The sequence below is a fragment of the Indicator indicator genome, chromosome 22 (assembly GCF_027791375.1).
Source record: "Indicator indicator isolate 239-I01 chromosome 22, UM_Iind_1.1, whole genome shotgun sequence".
Classification (NCBI taxonomy): Eukaryota; Metazoa; Chordata; class Aves; order Piciformes; family Indicatoridae; genus Indicator; species Indicator indicator.
In genome coordinates, this window is record NC_072031.1 from 16,354,066 (window position 1) to 16,377,103 (window position 23,038).

Here is a 23,038-nt window from a genome sequence, read left to right on the forward strand (position 1 = left end):
GTGACCTCATTGCTGTCTACAACTACCTGAAGGGAGGTTGTAGCTAGGAGGGGGTTGGTCTCTTCTCCCAGGCAACCAGCACCAGAACAAGAGGACACAGCCTCAAGCTGCACCAGGGGAGGTTTAGGCTGGAGGTGAGGAGAAAGTTCTTCACAGAGAGAGTGGTTGGCCATTGGAACGTGCTGCCCAGGGAGGTGGTGGAGTCACCATCCCTGGAGGTGTTCAAGAGGGGACTGGACGTGGCACTTGGTGCCATGGTTTAGATAGTCAGGAGGTTTAGGGTGACAGGTTGGACTCGATGATCTTTGAGGTCTCTTCCAGCCTTCTTGATTCTATGATTCTATGATCCTTCCCTGCTCCTGGGCAGCTCCTGCCTGGGGAGTTCCTCTTGCCCTGCTGTTGGACAGCAATGAGGAGGAGGAGGCAATTCATCCCCCAGCTCCCCTGGGACCCCCAGGAGTCCTGCTCCTCCTGCTGCCCCCCAGCCAGCAATAGGCTATTTTAATAACTGGACTAAGCAAAGCCCAGCCCCAGCTTGTTGCTGGCTGCCAGGTTAACAGATGGCAATAGGCATTAATATTGCAGAACTTCAGGGGTTCAGAATTCTTTAATCTCCCAAGCTCCTGGGGTTGGCTAAGGCAGACCCTGCAAGCTGCCAGGGCCAGCTCCATCCTCAGCCCCCCAAAGGGTTCACAGGATCACAACATCAGAGTATGGAGGGAGATGGAAGGGACCCCTGGGACTCATCCAGTCCAATCCCTGCTGCCAGAGCAGTGCACCCACAGCACCTTGCCCAAGGTCACAAGGGCCAGGGGAGTTTGGAATCTCTCCAGGCAAAAAGACTCCACAGCCTCTGGGCAGCCTGCTCCAGGGCTCCAGCAGCCTCACCATGAAGAAGTTTGGTAGATGTCATCTTGGACCTGCCAGCATCAACGACCCCCACCAGCGGGCAGCTGCTGCTTGCAGGGGCAATGGGCTGGATGGAGCCCACCTCACACTCAGGACTGGTGTTGATGGTGGCTCCTGCACCTGCTGCTGGCCACAATCAGGCCCTGCTGCTGGCAGAAAGCAGAAAATCCATGTAAATCCATAACCCATCCCCTAATCACCCCCAGCTTTTCCTGGACTTGTCTGGAGGCAGCATGGGGAGCATGGTCAATGCCAAGGAGCAGGTAAGCTGTGGTCAGCCTTGGCTATCTCTGACCTCATCCACAGGAGCTGGTGGCTTTTGGAGCAGAGGGAGCATGTCCTGAGCCATGACCAACCCAAAGCAGCCCCAGGGAGCTTTGCAACAAAGAAAAGCCCAGAAATGGTGTGGCAGTGAAGTGTCACCACGTTTAGGGCATGGGGGGACAAACCTCAGGCTGTGGCTGCAGTAGGCTGAGGGCTTGGCCACAAAGAGCTCCATTGATCCCTGGCCAAGACCCAGGTTCCAACATCCTCTCCTGGAGAAGGAGGGAGGAATGGTGGCTCCAGGAGGCTGCCAGGGAGGCTCTTAAGGAAATTGATCACCTGAGGAGGCCAAGGGCTGGGAGAAGCCCAGCTCAGCATCATCCTGCTCTCAGCATCTGCTTGGTACAGAGGCTGGTGGGGCTTTGTCTGTGCCCAGGTCGATGTTGTGGGGCATGAGCCTCCTGCACTAGCAGAGATGGGGCTGGTGGTGTGGTGCTCTAAAGGCTTACTGGGAGAGCCATCCCATAGCTCCATCACCTATAGCTGCCTGGGTCTGTGTCCCCTGGATACCTCCAGCTACAGCACTGATGTCTGTTTCTCTCTGCCTACAGCTACACAGCCCAGAGAGCAGGGCCAGAGAAGTGCAGTGGAGCTGGGGAAGGGTCTGCAGAACAGGGCTGGAGAGGAGCAGCTGAGGAAGCCTGAAGAGGAGGCTGAGGGGAGACCTCATTGCTCTCTACAGCTCCCTGAGAGGAGGCTGCAGCCAGGTGGGGGTTGCCTTTAATCAGCTTTTACCCCTCCCTATAAAAGTCCCACCTCATGACTTCGTCCTTGCTCTTTGCCCCTCCTGCTGACCCTGCCCTTCACCTGCTGCATTTTCAGTCTCCAACTGCTCACCTTTTGTCTTCAGCTTTTCTCTTTTTCCCCTTTTCTTAACTAACTTCTTCTCAGGGACCCCCCTCCCCTCCTCCACCCCCTTCCCGTGTCAGCAGGAAAAAAATCTGAGAAAGCCAGGGGGCGGCTGGATTTGGCAAGGATACAGGCAGGGACACCATCGGTCTTGCAGGGATGCAGGCACGGATACAGGTAGGGATGCAGGCAGCAGTAAGGACCTCCCTGGGGTGCTGCTGTGTCCCACGACATGTTCCCGCCCCACCCCACCCCCGACTTGGGTCCCTTAGGGCTCATGGGGCTGCTGCCATAGCCCCATTTCGGCTGCTGCCATAGCCCCATTTCGGCAGCCGCGGGTACCAGGACGCTGCCTCCGTCCCGGACGCTCAGCGGAGCCAAATCCCTGGAGAGCAGCGGGGGGTGGGGGAGGACGCTCCCATTATCCGGCTCCTGCTGTGCTGGAGGCAGCTGGAGCAGCCTTGCATTAATAGATTAGAGAGAGGATTTGGGCTGGGCATCAGCGAGGGCAGAGCTGGCAGCGTGGGCAAGGCCAGGGACACTCAGTCCGAGGGTGTGGAGGGACGCAGCCACCAGCTCCAGGCTAACATCTTCCCCAGCCAAGGTAAGTGGAAGGCTCAGCCACGGTGCTGGGATGGTGCTGGGATGGCCGGGGCAGGGATGGAGGTGCTGGTCCTTATCCACCTCCAAAAGAGCCACCAGCAGGTACCAGAGCCTGAGTGAGGCCAGGCTGGGGGTGCACGGGGTGCTGGGGGCTCATCCTTCTCCTGAGACCGATTGGTATTCCGAGGGCTGCTCTGTGGAGAAGCTGGACTGGGGCAGCCCAAGCAGCTGCCAGGCTGTGCTGGTGTGGGATTGATTTCATCCTTCCCTCAGCCCTTGTCCTGGGGACATCCTTGGGGTTCAACCACCCCAAGTGCAAAGTGCTGCTGCTGGGTGCTGCCCTCTGCCTGCTGGAGGGTCTGGGGGGGGGTCACAGCCAGCCATGGACAGGGGAAGGTCCCCTTCGTGCTACAGATTTTTAGGGTGGCACAGAGAGCTGGGTACTCACAAAAGGCCTCCTGCAGCTATGGTCATGGCTTAGCTGCTGTGCTTCAGGTTCCCCATCGTGCACATCCCCATCTTCAGCCAGCAGCCAGGAGCACTGTTGGGGCAGGCAGGGTGAGAGGAGGTGCAGGGCTGTGTGTCTTGCTCCCCAGATCCATGTGAGCCATTCCTAGAGCTCTACCCCGCCTAGAATCCCTCCTGGCCATGCAGGAGAAGGATGGACACCTTCCCATGCCCCACATTGCCTCTGGCTGCTCTGTGCCTTGCTCCATCCAAATTGCAGTCAAATTTGGCCAGGTCCTTGGGTTTTGCATGGGCACAGCACAGCTGCAAGAGCTCACACACACCCCCTGTGCCCAGCTGGTCCCACAGCCTGCAGGTAAGCACAGGCATTGCCTCAGGAGAACAGCCCCAAGAGCTTCAGGAGCCAAGGGCTGCTCCATGGTGAGGATGGAAACTTCACTGGCAGCATGGGGGCCTGCTGGCCCTGTCTGGGGGGGTCCCCTCTTTGAGGGTGCAGAGCTGTGCAAGGCCAGGGCAGGATGTGGCCATGGGACATGGCTCCAATGTCCTCCTCTGCAGCCCCACAGAGCTCTCAGCTGCCACCATGGACGAGTGGGACCTCCCCCAGTGGAAGAAGGAGGTGGAGAGCCTGAAGTACCAACTGGCCTACAAGAGGGAGATGTCCTCCAAGACAATTCCTGAGTGAGTGGCTGCCACCCTGCTCCCACCCCTGCACCCCCATGAGCAGAGCCCCACAGCCAGAACCAACGCCCTCCTCCAAATCACTGAGGGCTCCCAAACGAGGGGAGAATCCCTGACCTCCTCTTTTCTGCTGCTCCTTGTGGCAGAAACTCCACCAGTGCTGGTGCCCACAGAGGGGCCATCATCCCTTCTGCAAAGCCTCCCTCCCCCCCTTCCTCTTATGCCATCTCCTTTCCAGCCACTCCTGGACATGGCAGCAGCCATGGAACCCCTCCCTGACAGCTGAGTGCCCCCTAAGAGCCCTCAGGCTCATTGAGGTGAATGTGCAGAACCCCCCATGCAGAGCTGAAAAGGCTTCAGCCTGTCCAACAAAGTCATGGGCAGGAATTTCTCCTCCTTGGTTGTACCTCAGTCAGAGTGAGGTGCAGCAGAAGGGGCTTGGGACACCCCAGCAGTGAACCCAGCCCCTGGCCCCAGTGCTCAGTGGCCTCTTGGAAAAGGGGTCAAAAAAGAGCAACTTTAGTAAAGCAATTTTAAAAGGCAGCCCAGGCAGGGGTCACCTCTGTGCCAGCAGTGCAGGGCAGCCACAACCATGGGGGACAAAAGGCTCTGAGTGAGCCTGGGCTGTGCTGTGCTCCAAAGCTCAGCTGGCTGCATGGCTGATCATGCCCTGGGACAGGCTGCACCCCAACTTCCATGCCCACCAGAACAGGCTCCACCCCACACCCACCTGGGGCTGAGACCACCTTGTCCCTCTGTCACCTACCTGCTACCACTTTGGGCCACCCACCCAGCACTGCCTTGCAGAGCAGGGTGCAGTCCAGCACCACTGCCCCCCAGAGCAGGATGCACCTCAGCTGTGCCCCCCCGCCCCTCCACTCCCTTCTCCACAGGTTCGTCAAATGGATTGAGGATGGCATTCCAGAAGATCCCTTCTTGAACCCAGAGCTGATGAAAAACAACCCCTGGGTGGAGAAAGGCAAATGCACCATCCTGTGAGGGCTCAGCACCTCATTCAGCACCAGCTCCTCTGCCCCCCTAAGCTGAATGTTCATTTTTATTAGCTGGCTTCCCTGGGAGTACCTGAACTGAACCCCTACCTGCCTCCAGCTGCTCTGATGTTCAGTAGTAGAAATGTTGCTTTTTTATCTAGAGGGGACATGGGGACTCCCCAGAGGGCTGGGCCTAGGAACAGCAAAGATTTCTCCAGGGTGTAGCTGCAGTTTCCAGATGCAGCCTCTGCCACCTTGAGCAGGTTGAGTTTGCAGCTTGCAAAGGCAACAACACAACAACAAAGCCAACCCCAAATTTTTCTAATGAAAGTTTCAGCAACTTGAAACATCCTTTTGTAACAGGGGGAGGAGATCGTTTTGCAGCCAAACAGCTGCAATGGAACTGAAGGTTTATAAATGAAATAAACAGAACAAGACTTGGTGCTGTGTTTGGGTTCTTTTTAGAGAAAGTTTATTTGTGTTTTTTCTTTTTTTTTTTTAACAAAATAAGTGGGCACTAAAAACACCAGACCCAACAACCAGAGCAGGATCCTGCTCCAGCTGTGGGGCAGAAAGGCAGCAGTCAGGTTCAGTTCCATCCAGGACCTTCCCTGGGCTCCCTCCCTGCCCAGCTAGAGCAGGTCCCTGATGTAGATGTTCCTCCTGACAGCGTTGGACACTCCCTCGTTGAATCGGAACCAGACGTCGCTCCTCCCCACGGCCTTCCCCATCTGCATCTCAATTGACTTCTCCCTGGGGGCCTGAGGAGCTGGAGGAGGGAAGATCTAGGTCCAAAACTCGCAGAAACTGTTCCCTTGCAAGTCAGAGCCTGTGCCCAGGCTGCTGTCTGGGACACTGGGGGTTTGCATGGGCAGAGCTGATGCTCCTTGCAAACCCTTGAGGTACCCACAGCCATGCTGCCAGCTCAGGGGAGCTGCCAGCCCAACCAACCTGCCCAGGGCACCTCCTCACCTGCTGTGTCCATATCCCCTTCCCCACCTCACCCTCGTGCCCTAGGGTGCAGAGCCCAGGGCCAGAGCCCCTGCTTGGGCACCTGGGTAGGGGCTGAGCACTGGGAATGCAGGGACCCTCTGGCAGCAGCTGTGGCCACTCTGTCCCTGACATCCAGCCACGGCCACTTGTGGTCACCTCATCCCTCCACCACCACCAAGGGGCTGAGGCTGCCTCACCCCTCTGTCACCTACCTGGGGCTGGGGCCAACCCATCCCTCTGCCCAGTCCGGGGCTGGGACCACCCTATCCTCTGCCACCTACCTGATACCACTCACACCCACCCTGTCCCTCTGCCACCCACCCAGGGCTGGAGCCACCCTGTCTGTCCCTCTGCCACCTACCCAGAGTGGTGGACACCTGCTGCTGGAGCGGTCTCCCAAAGAAGTCTGTCTCAGGCTGTGCAAAGCAGAAGGTGAATGTGGTCATGTTTGGAGACAACCAAGAGCAAAGCCAGCTTCAGCCTGACAGCCCAGTGCAAGGCCAGGCCCCAGTGACACCACTGACACCTCTCAGCTCTGCCCAGCTTGAAGCTAAGCAAGGCCTAAGGTAGTCAGAGCCTTGGGTGTGGGGTGATGGCCATGCTGCTGTCACCCCACGTTCAGGGCTGTCCCAGCCCCTTCCCCCTTGGAGCACATAGGGCAGGAGAAAGCCACTGAGCAGGAACTGGATGCAAATCCTGCAGAAAGGGCCAAGGGCCTCAGGAAAATGCAAACTGCATTCAAAGATCAGGTGGGAAGTCAGCCCTGAAGGCTCACTGTGCTCAAGTAAGGCTTTAAGGATGGTCCTCTCCTCACCTTCTCCTCCACCGCTGCTCTCCGGACGATGTGCTCCAGGCGCTGCTGGTGGTTGGGGGTCTCGGTTGGCCTCATGTCCCCTGGCTCCCTGGCTTCACTGAGACCATTCCCAGGCTCCTGTGGGGAGCAGAGACCTGAGTGAGGGTCCCCTCAGGAGCTCAAGGTTTGGGCATCCCCCCTAGGTGATGTCAGATGTGCCCTCGGCCCTCTGTGTGCTGCTGGGTTTGGTTACAGAACCCAAACGACCTGGCAAGGACTTTGTCTCCATTCCCTGCCCCCCAGCAGCACTTTCAGACCTGTGTCTGCTCCCCCTTTCCCTGGAACTTCATGGTTGGCACCATGTAAACAAGGAGCCCTCAGAGATGTTTTTGCAGCTTCTCTTTGCCTCATGTATCCCCCCAGAGAGCTCTCCTGATGCAACAAGGGACTCCCAGGGATTCATTTTCCCCACAGCACCAGGGGCAGGGCAGGCATCAGCTACACCCGAGCTGATTCTCAGCCTTTTCCACCCATTTCCACCTTCTTCTGTCTCCTGCCTGGAGGGCCAGCTCATTTCAGCTTTCCTATCACCTAGAGAGGTTGGATCAGATGCTCCTTGGGGTCCCTTCCAACCTGGCATTCTGTGGTTTTGGTGGGAGCAGAGTAACTCTGCTGCTCCCAGGGCCTCTGGGAGGATTGAAGTGAAGCACAAAGGGCAGTGTGCAGGTAGGAGAGAGCAGGTTCAGCTCCCTCATGGGCACAGAGAAATCACAGCCAATGGAACTAAAATTCCACCTCCCTCCCTGCAGCTGAAGGCTTTGAAGGCTTAACTCAGACCTCCCGGAGAAAGCTGAGCCCTTTGGGCATGTCCCAGCTGTGCTGCCCCCAGGCAGATGTGCAGGCAGATGGCTGGGAGTGGGGAGGGGGATGGGGGGAGGTTAATCCTGGATTTCCATTTGCAGGAACGGAGAGACCACATCCCCCACCCCCACCCCAAGGGCTTCACCCCAACCACCGAGCCCTGCCCTGAGAGGACACCAGGAGCACCTCCCTACCCTTGGCAGGCTGCGTGCCTGTAGCACAGCCTCTGTCCTCCTCATCTTCTCCAGCTCTATCTCCCTGGCAATCAGCTGCTTGGTCTGGTAGCTCAGCTGCCTGCGGGCTGGCAGGTCTGGGAAGCGGCAGACGTCCTCCACGTTCCTGCACCACCGTGTGGGGGAGGCAAAGAAAAATCAATCAGCAATGAAAAATCAAACAAGCAGGAAGCAAACTGCAGGCTGAGACAGCCAGGGAGAGACCTGCCAGGCTCCCAGCCCCATCCCACCAAGCCTCTTGGTATTATCCCGGTCACAAGAAGAAATTCTGCACAGTCAGGGTGGGGAGACCCTGGAACAGGCTGCTCAGGGAGGCTGTGGATGTCCTCTCCTGGAGGGGTTCAAGGCCAGGCTGGATGAGGGCTTGAGCAGCCTGGGCTGGTGGGAGGTGTCCCTGCCCATGGCAGAGGAGTTGGAAGTAGTTGCTCTTCAAGGTCCTTTCCAACCCAACCCATTCTGTGATTCTGTGCTGGTGCCTCAGTTTCCCCTTGGCTGCCCTCTCCAAGCACCCAGTGATGGGCATGTGGAGCCATGCTGCTGCAGGGCACCCCAGCTGGATGGGCACTCAGAAGGGATTCCAGGCTCTGTAATCTTGCCTTTAATGCAAGAAGAGGAAATTGCAGGCTGAGCAGATTGGCCTCAAAAAGCCACAGGCACATCACAGCTCAGGCATGAGTGCTACCACCTGCATGGGAACCCTGAGGTGCCTGCAGGGAGCTGCTCAACTGAGCTATGGCCAGGAGCAGTAATTTTGGTTAATCAGAGCAGTTCCATTCTTAACAAGGTTGGGGCAGCAGGTCTGGAGTTGGCTTTGTTTCAGCACAGGAACAGCTCAGGCACAGCCCCAGTAGCCAGGAGGCAGCTGGGCCAGGTCCCCTGCCAGCTGTGGAGGGCTCACTTTTATTTCACACTAAACATTATCCTCCCAAAACTAAGGGAGCAAAGGCAGAGGGCACTGCAGTCACCCAGAAATCAGCTGCCAGAGCTCTGACTTTAAAAGTTTTGAAGAGAAATCAGCAGGTTCTGCTGCCAGCAACAGCTTGGGTTGCCCAAGAGATGCTGGGATGTGACTCAGAGGTGCCCCTGGGATGTGACACATCTGTGGTCCCCATCCTGGCTGTGCATGGCTAAGAAACAGGTCCAGAACTTACCAAAAATATCCAAGTGAAGCAAAGCAACAGAATCCCAGCATGGGGGGGTTGGAAAGGACCTCTGGGGATCATCCAGTCCAAGCCCTGCTAAAGCAGGACACCCACTGCAGCTTGCCCAGGGGCACAATGGCCAGCGGGGGTTGGAAGCTTTGCAGACCAGGAGACTCCACAACCTCTCTGGGCAGCCTGCTCCAGGCCTCCAGCACCCTCACACCAAAGAAGTTTCTCCTCCTGTTCAGATGGAACCTCCTGGGTTCTAGTTTGTGCCCCTTGCCCCTAGTCCTGTCCCTGGGCACCACTGAGCAGAGTCTGACCCCAGCCTCTTGCCTCCCAGCCTTTATCTCTTGCTGAGCATTTCTCAGCTCCCCTCTGGGGCTGCTCTTCTGCAGGCTCTCAGCCCCAGGGCTCTCTCTCAGCCTTTGCTCCTCACAGAGCTGCTCCAGGCCCCTCAGCAGCTTTGTAGCCTCTGCTGGACTCTCTCCAGCAGTTCCCTGTCCTTCAACTGGGGAGCCCAGAGCTGGACATACTCCAGCTGCAGCCTCACCATGGCAGAGAGGGAAGACAACCTCCCTGCCCTGCTGGCCACACTCTGCTTCCTGCACACAGTGTCCCTGCTGGTGCCATCTGCCTCCCTGTGTCCCCTGCTGTCCCCATGGCCACGTTTTGGTGGCACAGGCCAGTTTGGGGAGGGCAGGGGATGATGGCTCCCTGAAGCTGCTCCCAAAGGCCTTTCCATGGGAGATAAAAAAAAGCCCACAGATAAAGCTCTTGTGGGTAATTGGATACAACTGCTTGAATTAAGAGAGGCTAATTCTTCTAATCAACTTTGCATCAGGAAGACATTAGCATTGCTCTGAGCTGTGCTGGGGTCTGCACTGCTTCGCTGAAGCCTGAGGAGCACTCCCAGCTCTCTCTCTGCTCAGTGAGACTCCAGCTCAGCACTGGGCAGCTGTTAATGTAAGAATTAACCCCGGTGACAGCGACCTTCTGTGTGCAACTGGCCCAGGTGGACCTGCTCTGCCCTGCTGCCACCAGGTCCCAGCGGATCTGGTCCCTCCTCTGCCAGTTCTGGAGAGAGCCCAAGGCAGCTGCTTCCTTCCCTTTAATTCCATTAAAGCAAAACCAGCCCCACTCCAGCTGCTGGGCTCCTCCTTCAAAAGGATGAGACAGGCAAGCAGACAACCCCTGCAGAGCTGCCACCAGAGCAAGTCAGGTCCTTGCAGCCAGCCCAGCATGGGCAGCTCCTACCAACCCTGCTTCCACCACTGGACAAAGCTCTGAGCTCTAGCTGCAAGAAACCAACTCAATGCCACAATGCTTCTGGGCTCAGACTCCTCCTTTAACTCTCTGCTGTTATTTCTGACTCCTAAACCTTCTTCTCAGCCTTGGGACTTAGGAACAATTCCTTCCCCATGAGGGCTGCCAAGGCCTGGCCCAGGCTGCCCGGGGCAGTGCTGGAGTCCCCAGCCCTGTGGAGCTGAGGGCCATGGTCTGGCAGTGCCCTGGCATGCTCCCAGCTGCTCTCAGGATAGCCCCAGGGCTGAGTGACTCACGGGTCCAGCCTGTAGCCGTATTGGCCCTCGGGCAGCCGCTCCTGCTGGTAGGTGAGGTTGTAGGCCAGCATGGTGCTCACCAGGTCTGCCAGCTGCTGCTTCTCCTTCAGGCTGTAGAGCTGGGTGTTCACCTGGGGAGCCACCAGGGGGACAGCCTCACTAAACCATAATGACTTCCAAGCATGGGCTTGGGCTCTGGATTGGAATCCCAGACTGGTTTGGGTGGGAAGGGACCTTGGAACCTCCTGCAGCCAGCAGGGACATCCCCAACCAGAGCAGATTGGTCACAGCCTCAACCAACCTGACCTGCAATGGTTCCAGGGATGGGGCAGCTCCCACCTCTCTGGGCAGCCTGGGCCAGGGTCTCAGCACCTTCACTGTAGGAAATTTCTCCCTTGCATCTAGTCCAACATGAGAAGGACAGTCAAAAATCTGTGAGGTTCAGACCAAATTTAGTCTCCTGCTAGGGGCCCACATCCTTCAGAGAGCAGGGACAGCCCCCTTGCACAGCCCAAAGGACAAATGCACCTAATGCCACCACCTGAAGCAGCTGCTGGAAGGAGACTGCTCAGCCAAGTCCACCCGCAGCGCAGGGCTCCAGGAGATGCAGGACACCCCCACCCATACCCAGCAGCTGGGCAGTGGTGGATTTAGACTGGAGATTAGGAAGAAATTCTTTACAAGGAGGGGAAAGTGTGAGGGTGGTGAGCCACTGGAACAGGCTGCCCAGGGAGTGGATGCCTCCTCCCTGGAGGTGTTCAAGGCCAGGTTGGATGAGGCCTTGAGTAACCTGAGCTGGTGGGAGGTGTCCTTGCCCATGGCAGGGGGGGTGGAACTGGATGAGCTTCCACGTCCCTTCCAACCCAACCCATTCTATGGATCTGTCCCCAGCTTCCCTCCAGCTGCATCAGCTGCCAAGTCAAGCTGCTCCCAGATTTGGGACAGGGGTCTGGGATAGCTCAGCCTGGGTGATGCAACACCAGGGACGTGTCCCAGCCTTCCTGGGGCTGTTTCCAGAGGGGACATGTCACCCAGGCAGGACAGCTGTCCCCCCAGGGTGAGGGGGCTGTGGGCACTCACGGGTCGGAGCTTGGGGGCAATGATGTCCAGCAGCAGGCAGAGCACCTCCAGCACCAGCGGCTGCTGCCCGGCTCGGCTGCGGGCACTGGCGGTGGTCCCCGACACCAGGGACAGGACCAGGTTCTGCATGTGGTTCAGCTTGGCCAGGGCCTGGGTGCAGAGAGCAGGGACAGCTCAGCCACAGCTGCAGATGTCCTCGTGGGTGACAGAGCCAGAGCCTCGCCAGGACTTGCCTCGTGCTGGCTGCTGGGGTAAGCCAGCCGCGGGATGCTGGTGGCTGCGAAGAGCAGGTGGAAAGCCACGGGCAGGAAGGGCAGGTACCTCAGCAGCTGGAAGCTCTGCCCATGCAGGACAGCCCTGCTCAGCAGGTCACAGAAGCCCAACCACTCCAGCGCCAGGCACACCGAGCTGAAACTGGAGTCCTGCAGCTTCATGTTCAGGAAATTCTCATGCAGACCCTGGAAGCAGGCTCAGGATCAGAGGCAGCTCGAGGGGGACAGTCCCAGCAGGACTCTGAGCATCCCACTGAGCTCCAGCACCACACAGCAGAGGAAGGAGCCTGGCTCACCCCCTCGGCTGCTCTACCTGGGCCAGCTTCTCCTGCTCCCCCGAGGAGATGGCGAGGTGCAGGATGCGGTGGAAGCGGAGGGAGGCTGCGGTGAAGCCAGCTGCCCCCCCGAGGTGTGGCAGGTCCCCATCGCCCACCAGCAGCTGGGCTGGCAAAGTGGCCTCCACCCCGAGCCTGTGCCTGAGGAGAGCCCAAACGGAAGAGCTCAGGGTGTCCTGCCCCTGAATGGACCAGCAAGTAACATTCAGACTCTTGGGAGCTGGACTGAAGGCAATACTGATGCCAAGTTCTGGGGCACCAAAGAGAGTGGCCACAGAACATCTGGTTGCCCAGATGTGCTGGTGAGGCCAGGTGTGCTGCAGGGTGGCCCTGCTCTCCAGCACCTTGCAGGTTTCTCCTTGGCAGGTCTTGCCAGCAGGTCAAAGAATACCATGAAGCACAGTACCCCAAGCACACAGCAGGCCTACTAAATCCGTCCTTTCACCTTGGGACCCTCGGGAGCTGGAAGATCTCTTGCCAGATGGAGAAGAGGCCTTTGTTCTGGTCCTTCAAGCCAATCTTAATCGTCTGCACCATCTGAATGTTCAGCTCCTTCTGGCCTCGGCTGTGGAGGAACTGCAACAAGAGAGGGGCTGTGGGGGACAGGAAGGGTGGAGAGAGATGTCCACCACACCTAGCTGGGTTTGAGGAAAGCTGGAGGCAGCAGCAGTACCTCACTCTTCCTCCATCTGTAAGAGAATTGAAGTTAAAAGGGAACAGAGTGGACAACCTGCTCCAGCTGCAGATGTCCCTGCTGATGCAGGGGGTTGCACTGGATGAGCTTGAAAGGTCCCTTCCAACCCAAACCAGTCTGTGATGCTATGACAGGATCAGAGGATGTTAGGGGTTGGAAGGGACCTCAGGAGGTCATCAAGTCCAAACCCCTGCCAGAGCAGGACCATAAAATCTATTGCAGGTCACACAGGAATGCATCCAGCCAGGGCTGGAAAGTCTCCAGAGAAGTCTCCACAACCTCTCTGGGCAGCCTGCTCCAGTGCTCTGTGACCCTCACAGTGCAGAATTTCCTCCTCCTGTTGAGGTGGAACCTCCTGTGCTGGAGTTTCTATCCATTGCCCCTTGTCCTATCCCAGGGGGCAGCTGAGCAGAGCCTGTCCCCTCCTCCCTCTTGACCCCCAGGCCTCAGATCTTTATAAACATTTATTAAATCCCCTCTCAGCCTAACCACCCCCACGGCTCTCAGCCTCTCCTCCCCAGGCAGTGCTCCAGGCCCTTCAGCATCCTTGCCGCCCTCCCTTGGACTCTCTCCAGCAGATCCCTGTCCCTCCTGAACTGACATTTTCGGGATCTGCCTGGGACAGAGTTTTTGCCTGCATGGCCACCTGAGCTCAGCCCAAGTCGATGAGGCACAGCCCCTGTGCCCCTAGGGGGGCAGTACCTGCAGGGTGTTGATGCAGGCGCGGATGTCGTTCTCTGCCTTCTCGCACAGCGCCAGCAGCGCGCCTGTGTCCGCACGCATGCCCTGCCGCAGGGCGATCTGCAGGAGAAGGGGAGTCAGCAGGCAGGCCCTGACGGCCTGGAGGACAACGAGGAGCCCTCAGCCACACCTGACCTCGCAGAGCCGCTGGGCCAGCCGGGCTGGGGAGGTCCGAGGGAAGCTGAGCAGGAAGGATTGCTGCCGGAGCGGGCGCAGCGCAGGGACGTACCTGGGGAGGCAAGCACAGGGCTCCGGGTGAGCTCAGCAGAGGCATGGAGTCCCAGACGGGTGTGGGGTGAAGAGACCTTTTGAGGTCATCTAGTGCAATCCTACCTGCAGTCAGCAGGGACATCCCCAACCAGAGCAGGCTGTTCAAAGCCCCCAGCCTGACCTGCAATGGTTCCAGGGATGGGGCAGCTCCCACCTCTCTGGGCGACCTGGGCCAGGCTCTCACCACCCTCACTAAGAAATCTCCTCCTGCTCTCCAGTCTGAATCCCCCCCTCCTGTCACAGCAGGCCCTGCTCAAAAGGCCAGCTTTCTGATCATCCCCTTTAAGCACTGAAAGGCCACCAGAAGGTCTCCTTGGAGCCTTCTCTTCTCCAGGCTGATCAACCCCAACTCTCCCAGCCTCGCCTCACAGCAGAGGGCTTCCAGTGCTCCCAGCATTGCTGTGGCCTCCTCTGGCCTCAAAGAGAGCTGAGTGTGATGCAGCAGCTGTCTGTACACCACTGCACGCTTGGCCAGGCACAAACTCAACTGGCCACTCATACCCAGCTGCCAGTCCCCCCAGCAGGCACAACACCTGGGGGGGGTTCAGGACACTTGGGCCATGCTGTAGCTTCACTTTTCATAAGGTACTTCCAAGCCACAGGTCTGAGGGCAGATGAAATGGCACAGGAAGGCTTTGGCTAGAGGCCAACAGCAGCAGCCACCTGCCTTTGGGCAGGCATCTGAGCTGTCCCTCCATGCTCACCCCCCAGACACTCACTGGTCGTTGCAGATGCAGATGATAGGCCTGAGCAGCAGCCCCCCCCCACGCCGCCTCCTCTGGCCCGCGCCCCCTGCCCCCTCGCCTTCCGCTTCCCTCCACTGGATGATGCTCAGCAGAACGCTGATGGATGCCTTGGGTTAACAAGAAACAGAGCAAGAGAAGGGATGAATTCCTGCTCTTCAGAGGCAGGGAGCTGCTGCCCAGCTGGCTGAGCTGCCGAGAGGGCAGGGGCGGCAGGGGCCGCGGCAGGCCGAGCATACCGCGGGCGCGCCGTCGATCTCGTCGATGATCAGGCAGTTGGGCTGCTCCTGGGCACCCAGCACAGACCTCATCTGGGTGGCAGCTTCGATGCGGGTTCGGAACACCTCGGGGCTGCGGTCATCACTGCAAGACAAGTGGGTGCCAGGCTGCTGTGGCAGGGCATCACCCCCGACACGGCATCGTCCCCACCACAGCAGCACCCCGGCGTGGAGACACCCCCAGCACGGCAGCACCCCCAGGAGATTCTGGAGCCAGCTGAAGCTGGGCAGGCAGCACAGACTCACCTGGCATTCATCTCCACAGGGTTGTACCCCGCGTGCCTCGCGATGACGTGGGCCAGGGTGGTCTTTCCCAAGCCAGGTGGGCCACAGAGCAGGGCCACCTGCAGCAGAGAAGTGACATCAGCCAGGCAGGGCTTCATCCAGCCCCCAGGGCAGTCACTTATGGAGATGGGGCTGGGCAGCCTGCAGCCAGCTCTGCTTCAGCCCTTGGGGGATGATGCACTGCTTAGTAGGAAGGAGAACGTAACAGAGCCTCTCAGAGGTGACAGAGTCAAGCTGGCAGCATCTCTCCTGCCTGTGGTGAAGTTTGCAGGCAGATGGAACAGACTGAACCCCAGAACCCCACTCCTGTCCCACTCACCTTGTATTTGGGTCTCTTGTGTTGGTCCAGTTCAGCCTCCAGAATCTCCTCTGTGAGCTGCACTTTTGTTTTCCACTTAGTTTGGTGCTCCTTGAATGGAGGATGAGCTCCAGTGCTGGGCTTGGCCTTCTTCACAGCCTTCTCCTTCCCAAACACCACCGTGTCCCAAAGCTTGAGCCACTTCAGAAGGCAGCGGTTTGTGTACTGTGGGTTGGACAAAGGAGCAAAGCTCCCTCAAATATCAGCATGGCCCAGCCAAGGACAAAGTCCTCTCCTTCATGGTTTAAAACCAAGTGTGACCTTCAGAGGAAGGAGAGGAGCCCAAGAAGGCAGCACAGAACCTGTGTGCCCAGCCAGACCCTGAGCACGTGGCACATCACCCCCAGCCAGGGAACAGCCTGACAGGAGTTTCCCCCCTGGTGTCTCTCTGGGACAGCCTGGGAATGTGGCTTCCCTTCCCAACTTGGCCACCATCCATGGAGCAACCAAGGACAGGTCACATCAGCCCCACCCTTCAGTCCCTCATTTATCTCAGCTCAACCCTCACTACAAGAAGGATATTGAGGGTTTGGAGCAGGTCCAGAGAAGGGCAATGAAACTGGGGAAGGGTCTGGAGAACAGGGCTGGGGAGGAGGGGGTTCAAAGCTGTGGAGATGTGGAGCTGAGGGCCACGGTTTGGTGGTGACCTGGCAGTACTGAGCTAACATTTGGACTTGATGATCTTAAAGGTCTCCTCCAACCCAAACCATTCTGTAATTCCTACCAGGCAATTCTCTGCCTCTTCCATAATTCCCTAAAAAAAAAAAAACTCTTACTATCTAAAATAAATTCAAATAGCCAACAATTCCTGGCTGAAGTCCACCCAACCTCTTTGGTCTTACTTTGGTTACCTTTCACCTTTGTTTGAAGGTCCACAGCCCGCACACACAAAGCCCCTGCCTTGAGCTCTCACCCCAGGACTGCACCCAGGCATGGCCAGAGTCCCCCAGCCCTCCAAAGCCCCCCAAAGGCAGCACCCGAAAACCTTCTTTAAATGCATGAAGGAAGAGTTGCAGACATGGTAACACCACCCAACCCCAGCTTCTCCTAGCAGCTCACATCATCACTGAGCAGCTCTATGTAGCGCCGGGGAGCAAATTTGTCCACCCAGAGGCAATGCTGTGCAGACTCCTTCTCTGCTGGCTCCACTTCCTCACTGGGCTCTGGGCTCTCAGGACTGGTCTCACTCTGAAGGCAGCTACAAGGAACAATGAAGTTGTCCCAGACCACCCAAGGAGCCAGGGCAAGGTTGTGAATTACAGCCAGACTTCTCAAATTGGGGATGAGGACAAAGAGTTTCCTCTACGCACAGGTCCCCAAGCCCTGTACCCCCTCAGAGCACCTCAACAGCAAGGCAGGGGCAGAGGTGGGATTGCATCCCAGTGTCTCACCTGTTTATGACCTCTGTCAGCTGCTCTGACGCCTCCAGAACCTGCCTTCGGCGCTTAGGCACAGAGAGGGCAAGAGGGAGGTCAGAGACCCCCCAGTAACCTGCAGCTGGGGAGTCAGAGACTCAGGATCCCATGCTGTGGCTACCCAGGGGTGACAAGGAAAGATGGGAAGGTCAGCAGAACACCTGATACCTTTTCATCTACTTGTTCCTTCAGGTAGGAGAAAGGCACCCCCAGCAAATGCAGCGGCCTGCGTGCATTCCAGCCCAGGGAATCGGGGAGCTGCGGGGAGCAGAGGATACACAACAATGCTCAGGCCAATTCCCAGCCCCAAAGATCCCCCCCTGAACTGGAGGGAGGTCAAATGGAAGCAATTCCAGCCTCCAGATCTCTCCTTACCTCCACCCCTGTCCTGGAGGGGTCATCCCTCAGGACCATGAAGACCCTGGTGCCCTCAGTGGATGTCACATTGATGTAGTCCTCCAGCACAGGTGGCCGCTTGAGGACCCTCCTCTTCTCAGAGGGTGGTGTGGTCTGCAGCGGGGCCATGCCACTTATCTCCAGGTTCCTTTAGCAGGGGTGAAAGAAAGAGCCCTTGAACTCCTTTACCCCTGCTAAAAGTGAGCTGGAAGGTGGCCAGCTTGGAAGCCTGAAAAGCAGAAGGTGGGGTTCAAGGGCCCTTTCCCTCTACACCTGCTAAAAGTGAGTCTGAAGGTGCCCAACCTGGAAGCCTGAGAAGCAGAAAGTGACCCTGGGACACCATCCCAGAGGACATCAGGAGCCAAGTCATCCTCCACACCAAAGCTGAGCTTCTTAACAGCTTCAAGGCGTTGCCGCTTGGGCTTCGGGGCTGTGAGAGACAACAGGGCAGAAGAGGTTGGCTGAAGGGCGACCCTCAGCTCGGCGTGGGGGTCAGCAGCACCCAGCGGGGCTCCTGACCTGGCTTGGGCCAAACCTACTGAGGGCTGCGGGAGGTGGCGAGCAGCCGGGCGGGTCACAGCCCCAGTCCCTCTTTCTGGAGTTGGTGTCCCCGGGGTCGCTGTCTCCGATGAGGTCCTCGGGGCGCTCGGGCTCCTCCGGTGGCTGATTCCTCCCTCGGAACTGGGAGATTTTGGGGCCGACGAGTGGGGATGGGTCATCTGCAAGAGGCGTGACACCACGGGGCCGGTCACCGAAGCGGCGACTCACGGTGGGATGAGCACACGTGGCTCCGCGCAAAGCCCGCTCCTAACCGCTCCCTCCCACTCGCCTTCCGCCACCTCCTCCGGTCCCGGACAAAGCACCGCAGCAGTTCCCACCTCCCAGCTCGGCCAGCACCTCCAGCTCGGCCGCAAACTGGTCGTAGAAGCCATCCTCTGGGCCCTCCTCGGGGCCCGCCATGGCCCCCGAGGCCCTCCCGCAGCGCGCTTCCGGCCGCCAGTGGAGCCCGCGCTGATTGGCCTCGGCGCGCCGGCCGGAAGCGGCGGCGGATCTGATTGGATGTGACGCGCAGCGCTGCCGGCGTTGATTGAATGCGACGCGCGGCACGGCGCCGCCGCTGGATACAATGTAGGCGCTCGCGGCCCCCCCGGCCAGCCCGGCCCGGCCACGGCGCTGCAGGTCGGTCCCGGGGTGGATACCGGGGGTCGTGGGAGGGGTGGCCGCCGTACGTGTCCCCTCCGCCATGTCCCGTGTCCACTACGCCGTGTCCGGTGTTGTCTCTGCGTGCATGTCCCATCGGCCATGCATGCCCCCTCCCCGCCGCGACCCGCGCCCCCTCCGCCCCGCATGTCCCCACCGGGACGCCACCGAGATGGTGGCGGTCGAGGGAGGCAGGAACCTGGGGCAAGCTGAGCCCCACCGTCGGACAGGGTGATCAGACCAGCAGAGAGCGGCTGTGGGGCCTCCACGCGCGACCGAGGGACAGTGGCAGAGCTGTACGGGGTGACACTGGGACTGTGTCTGCGGAACCGGTACGGGGCGGGACCTGCAGGGTGTGACAGTGGTAAGGCTGGGGGCCCCCTTAGCTGTCACTCTTGGGCGCATGTGGTGTGACATCAGTGTCACTCTTGGGTGTACATGATGTCACAGTGGTGTCACACTGGGACGTGTATGATGTGACATCGGTGTCACACCCAATGGACACGTGGTGTCAACCTCAGTTTCACTCTTGGACACGTGTAATGCCACATTGGTGTCACGCAGGGACCTGTGTGATGTCACATCAGTGTCCCTCTTGGACAGATACAGTGTGACGTGTCACTGGAGCACCAGTACACCTCCACACTCCTACTGAGGGTTCCCCACCTCTGGGTTCTGCTTCCTCCCATCCTGACTGGGTCCCTTTGCTCCCCTGGGGTGCTGTCCCCATTCCCAGGGGTGCCCAGGCTGTGGCTGGAGGCCCCCCTGCCTCACCCCCAGTGCCCCTCACACTCTCCACAGGGCGCTGGCCATGGAGCCGGGCACCATCGACAACCTGTGTATCCTGTACCAGAGCTCAGACTTCATCGTGGTCAACAAGCACTGGGACCTGCGCATCGACAGCAAGCTGTGGTACGAGACCCTGACCCTGCAGAGCCAGCTCAAGCACCGCTTCCCCGAGCTGGCCGATCCCCACACCTACTACGGCTTCAGGTGAGCAGCTGGCGACCAGCGCGGGCTCTGCCCTGCCACTGAGCCAGCCTGGCATGGGGATGGTGCCCGAGTGCCTAGCAATGCCCCTGAGCCAGCCTGGCATGGGGATGCTGCCTGAGTGCCCAGTGACGCCTCTGAGCCAGCCTGGCATGGGGATGCTGCCCAAGTGCCCAGCGATGCTTCTCTGCCTCCCATCTCCTCCCCAGGTTCTGCCACCAGCTTGACTTCTCCACCAGTGGGGCCCTGTGTGTGGCACTCAACAAAGCGGCGGCGGGCAGTGCCTACAAGTGCTTTAGGGACAGGCTGGTGACCAAAGCCTACCTTGCCCTGGTGAGTCCCCTGCCAGGGCCTGCTTCTGCACTGGGTGAGCCTCAGGAGGGTCAGAAAGGCCAAGTACCAGGTCCTGCACAGGAGTTGGGGCAACCCCTGGCATCAACACAGGTGGTGATATGAAGGGCTGGGGAGCAGCCCTGTGGAGAAGGACTTGGGGGTGCTGGGGGGTGAGAAGCTGGACAGGAGCTGGCACCTTGTGCTGCCAGCCCAGCCCCAGCCTGTCCTGGGCTGATCCCCAGCAGGGTGGGCAGCAGGGGCAGGAAGGGGATTCTGCCCCTCTGCTGTGCTCTGCTGAGACCCCTGCAGTGCTGGGGCAGCTCTGGAGCCCTCAGCACAGCACAGACAGGGACCTGGTGGAGCAGGACCAGAGGAGGCCACAGCAATGCTGGCAGGGTGGAAGCTGAGAGAGTTGAGGTTGCTCAGCCTGGAGAAGGCTCCAAGGAGACCTTCTGGTGGCCTTGTAGTGCTTGAAGAGTTGAGCAGAAAGCTGGGGACAGGCTTCCGAGCAGGGCCTGTGGTGACAGGATAAGGGCTGAAGGCTGCAATTGAGAGGGAGATTCAGACTGGAAAGAAGGGAGAAATGTTTGACACTGAAGGTGGGGAGAGCCTGGCCCAGGCTGCCCAGAGAGGTGGGAGCTGCCCCATCCCTGAGACCATTGCAGGTCAGGTTGTTTGGGGCTCTGGTTGGGGATGTCCCTGCTGACAGCAGGGGGTTGGACTGGGTGAGCTTTCAAGGTCCCTTCCCACCCAAACCAGTCTGGGAGTCTGTGATTGTATGACTTACCTTCTGGGCTTGGTAAATCACAGCCTGTCCCCTGCCCCTGCTGATCCTGGTGCTGGTGAGGACCAAGGCCTGGGCAGGGTTTCCATGCTGCACTCCCCACAGGTCAGGGGCCACGTCAGCCAGCGGCGGATGACCATCAGCTATGCCATCGGGAAGAACACCAGGGAGGGCATGACCCACATGATGTGCATCGATGGGACAGAGGGTGAGCAGCTGCCCTGCCCTGCCCTGCCCATCTGAGCCCTGCTGGGGGGAGCTGACCCCCTCTGCATCTCCTTGCAGGCTGTGACAACCCCAAGCCTTGCCAGTCGGAGCTGATCGTGCTTGAGCATGGGTCCTACAGCGGAGATCCTGTAACCAAAGTGCTGCTGCAGCCACTGACAGGTGGGGGCTTGGGGCCACCAGAGCAGGCACAGGCTGGGCTGCAGCCCCCTGGGAGCTTTGAGGTGGCCAGAGGGCTGGGCACAGCACAGAGCCTGTCCCCAGGAGCATGAGGTGCTGAGGCTGGGCAGCTGAGGGAGGCAGAGGTGCTGCAGTGGGACCTGTGCTTGTAACCCAGGACCTTGGTTGCAGCATGGTAGCACAGGAAAGAAGCCTAGAAAGAGCTGAGCAGAGCTGAGAGCCACACTGAGCTCCTGCAGGACTCAGGGTCTCAGACTGAGGGGATGAAAGCTACTTGGTGCATCATCACCTTGCACCACTGTGCCCTCATGGAGGCATTCTGAGAGATTGTGTCCTGATGCACACAGTCCCAGTGTGGTGGGATTGGAAGGGACCTCTGGGGATCATCCAGTCCAACCCCCTCTGCTGAAGCAGGGGCACACTGAGGAGGTTGCCCAGGATCACAAGGTCCAGGTAAGTTTGGAATCTCTCTAGAGAAGACTCCACAACTGCTGTGGGCAGCCTGCTCCAGGCCTCCAGCACCCTCACACTGAACCTCTGGGGTTCCAGTTTTTGCCCCTTGTCCTTGTCCTGTCCCTGGGCACCACTGAGCAGAGTCTGGCCCCAGCCTCTTGCCCCCCAGCCTTTATCTCTTGCAGAGCATTGCTCAGCTCCCCTCTGAGACTGCTCTTCTGCAGGCTCTCAGCCACAGGGCTCTCAGCCTTTGCTACTCACAGAGCTGTTCCAGGCCCCTCAGCAGCTTTGCAGCCTCCCCTGGACTCTCTCTAGCAGGTCCCTGTCCCTCTTGAACTGGGGGAGCCCAGAGCTGTCCCCAGTGCTCCAGCTCTGACCTCCCTGGGGCAGAGCAGTGGGGGAGGAGCACCTCCCTGGCCCTGCTGGCCACACTCTGCTCCTTCTCTCCTCCCAGGTCGGACTCATCAGCTGCGGGTTCACTGCAGTGCCATTGGCCACCCCATCGTTGGGGACTTCACCTACAGCCACCGGAAGGACAGCAGACCCTACAGGATGATGCTCCATGCCTACTACCTGCGCATCCCCACCAGCAAGGAGCTCATCGAGGTCTGCGCCCCCGACCCCTTCCTCACCACCATGGACAGCAACTGGGTGCCCCAGCAGGTCCTTCACCAGCTGGATGAGACCATTCAGGAGCTGAAGGACAAGATGATGCAGAAGCAGGAAGAGGAGAACCAGGAAGCTGTGCTTGGTGGGGGGGAAGAGGAGGCAGAGAAGGAAGCCAGGAGCCCGGAGACAGAGGAGCAGCGAGTGCGCTGCCAGCAGTGGTTGGCAGAGTGGGCTCTGCAGTGAGCACAAACCACATCCCTGCAGGTCCAGCCCAGTGCTCCATCCCCCTGGGTCCCTATGGAGCCCAGTGCTGACTCCACACTTGCACTTGCTCTGTGCCACAGCTTCCCTCACCTCTGGGGCTGAGATCAGGCAGATTGTGGCAGGCTGGGTTGGTTTTGTACCGTGCACATCATCCCTCTGGCCATTTCCTCATGCCAAGCCTTAGCAGCAGTGTGTCACCTACTAGCTTGGAGTGACCCTAGAGCTTCACATCCCCAGCCTGGGGCTTGGGCACAGCCAGGGTAGAACCAGTACTGCCTTTGCCATGAGCACCATGGGCATATCCACACACCCACCCAGTGCTGGGATGCTAGAATGGGAGGGGAGCACATTCCAGCTGCAGTTTCAGTGCCCACACCCCCAGTCCCTTTGGCCCCAGCTGGCTGTGCTCACTGGCACACACCTGGTGTGGGAGGCGAGAGAGCAGGAGACTGAAGGGCAGCCTGGGGCACCAGCAGCCCCCCTAGTCCAGGGATGGCTCCAGGTGGTGTGCCTGTGGAGCTGGGCAGTGTGATGGGCACAGGAGGCGTCCCTACCCATCGCTGCCCACTCACTTCCTTCCCACCCCAGCCCCTGGGTGGGTTTTTTGGTGGGTGGGTGGATTCCAGTGGATTTTAACCTTTTTGTTGCCAGTTTCTCTCAGAAGAATTTAGTCTTGCAGTGGTTCTGAAGTGCAGGTGGTCTCAGAAATGAGCTTGTGGTGGT

The 23,038-nt window shown here is 59.0% G+C and overlaps 3 protein-coding genes across 3 annotated transcripts; 2 read left to right on the forward strand and 1 right to left on the reverse strand.

The window, feature by feature from the left end:
* Positions 1-3,736: 3,736 nt before the first annotated feature.
* On the forward strand, positions 3,737-4,833 carry GNG13 (G protein subunit gamma 13). The gene is made up of 2 exons (XM_054391332.1): positions 3,737-3,834; positions 4,728-4,833. The coding sequence occupies exons 1-2, from the start codon at positions 3,737-3,739 to the stop codon at positions 4,831-4,833; spliced, it is 204 nt and encodes a 67-aa protein (XP_054247307.1).
* A 625-nt stretch (positions 4,834-5,458) lies between these two features.
* Positions 5,459-18,522, reverse strand: CHTF18 (chromosome transmission fidelity factor 18). The gene is made up of 22 exons (XM_054390884.1): positions 18,156-18,522; positions 17,817-17,996; positions 17,581-17,707; positions 17,257-17,425; positions 17,050-17,139; positions 16,858-16,910; positions 16,526-16,664; positions 15,428-15,631; positions 15,070-15,167; positions 14,785-14,908; positions 14,522-14,655; positions 13,668-13,761; positions 13,494-13,592; positions 12,543-12,673; positions 12,076-12,238; positions 11,724-11,948; positions 11,491-11,640; positions 10,411-10,541; positions 7,668-7,812; positions 6,634-6,750; positions 6,181-6,235; positions 5,459-5,595 (listed from the first exon to the last, which is right to left on the reverse strand). The coding sequence occupies exons 1-22, from the start codon at positions 18,520-18,522 to the stop codon at positions 5,459-5,461; spliced, it is 3,132 nt and encodes a 1,043-aa protein (XP_054246859.1).
* A 763-nt stretch (positions 18,523-19,285) lies between these two features.
* RPUSD1 (RNA pseudouridine synthase domain containing 1) lies at positions 19,286-22,294 on the forward strand. Its single transcript, XM_054391203.1, has 5 exons — positions 19,286-19,470; positions 19,677-19,800; positions 20,690-20,792; positions 20,870-20,971; positions 21,897-22,294. Exons 1-5 carry the CDS (start codon positions 19,289-19,291, stop codon positions 22,292-22,294), a joined length of 909 nt encoding a protein of 302 aa, XP_054247178.1. The 5' UTR covers positions 19,286-19,288.
* Positions 22,295-23,038: the final 744 nt, after the last annotated feature.

What these genes read in the sequence shown, in the direction of transcription:
- GNG13 (XM_054391332.1), top strand. Translation starts at nt 3,737, where the DNA reads ATGGACGAGTGGGACCTCCCCCAGTGGAAGAAGGAGGTGGAGAGCCTG. An exon ending in TCCTCCAAGACAATTCCTGA is followed by an intron (nt 3,835 to 4,727) that starts GTGAGTGGCTGC and finishes CCTTCTCCACAG; the next exon opens with GTTCGTCAAATGGATTGAGG.
- CHTF18 (XM_054390884.1), bottom strand. Translation starts at nt 18,522, where the DNA reads ATGGCGGAGGGGACACGTACGGCGGCCACCCCTCCCACGACCCCCGGT. An exon ending in TAGAGCTGCTCAGTGATGAT is followed by an intron (nt 15,632 to 16,525) that starts GTGAGCTGCTAG and finishes TCCAACCCACAG; the next exon opens with TACACAAACCGCTGCCTTCT. An exon ending in AGATCGACGGCGCGCCCGCG is followed by an intron (nt 14,656 to 14,784) that starts GTATGCTCGGCC and finishes TGTTAACCCAAG; the next exon opens with GCATCCATCAGCGTTCTGCT.
- RPUSD1 (XM_054391203.1), top strand. Translation starts at nt 19,289, where the DNA reads ATGGAGCCGGGCACCATCGACAACCTGTGTATCCTGTACCAGAGCTCA. An exon ending in CACACCTACTACGGCTTCAG is followed by an intron (nt 19,471 to 19,676) that starts GTGAGCAGCTGG and finishes TCTCCTCCCCAG; the next exon opens with GTTCTGCCACCAGCTTGACT. An exon ending in GCTGCTGCAGCCACTGACAG is followed by an intron (nt 20,972 to 21,896) that starts GTGGGGGCTTGG and finishes CTCTCCTCCCAG; the next exon opens with GTCGGACTCATCAGCTGCGG.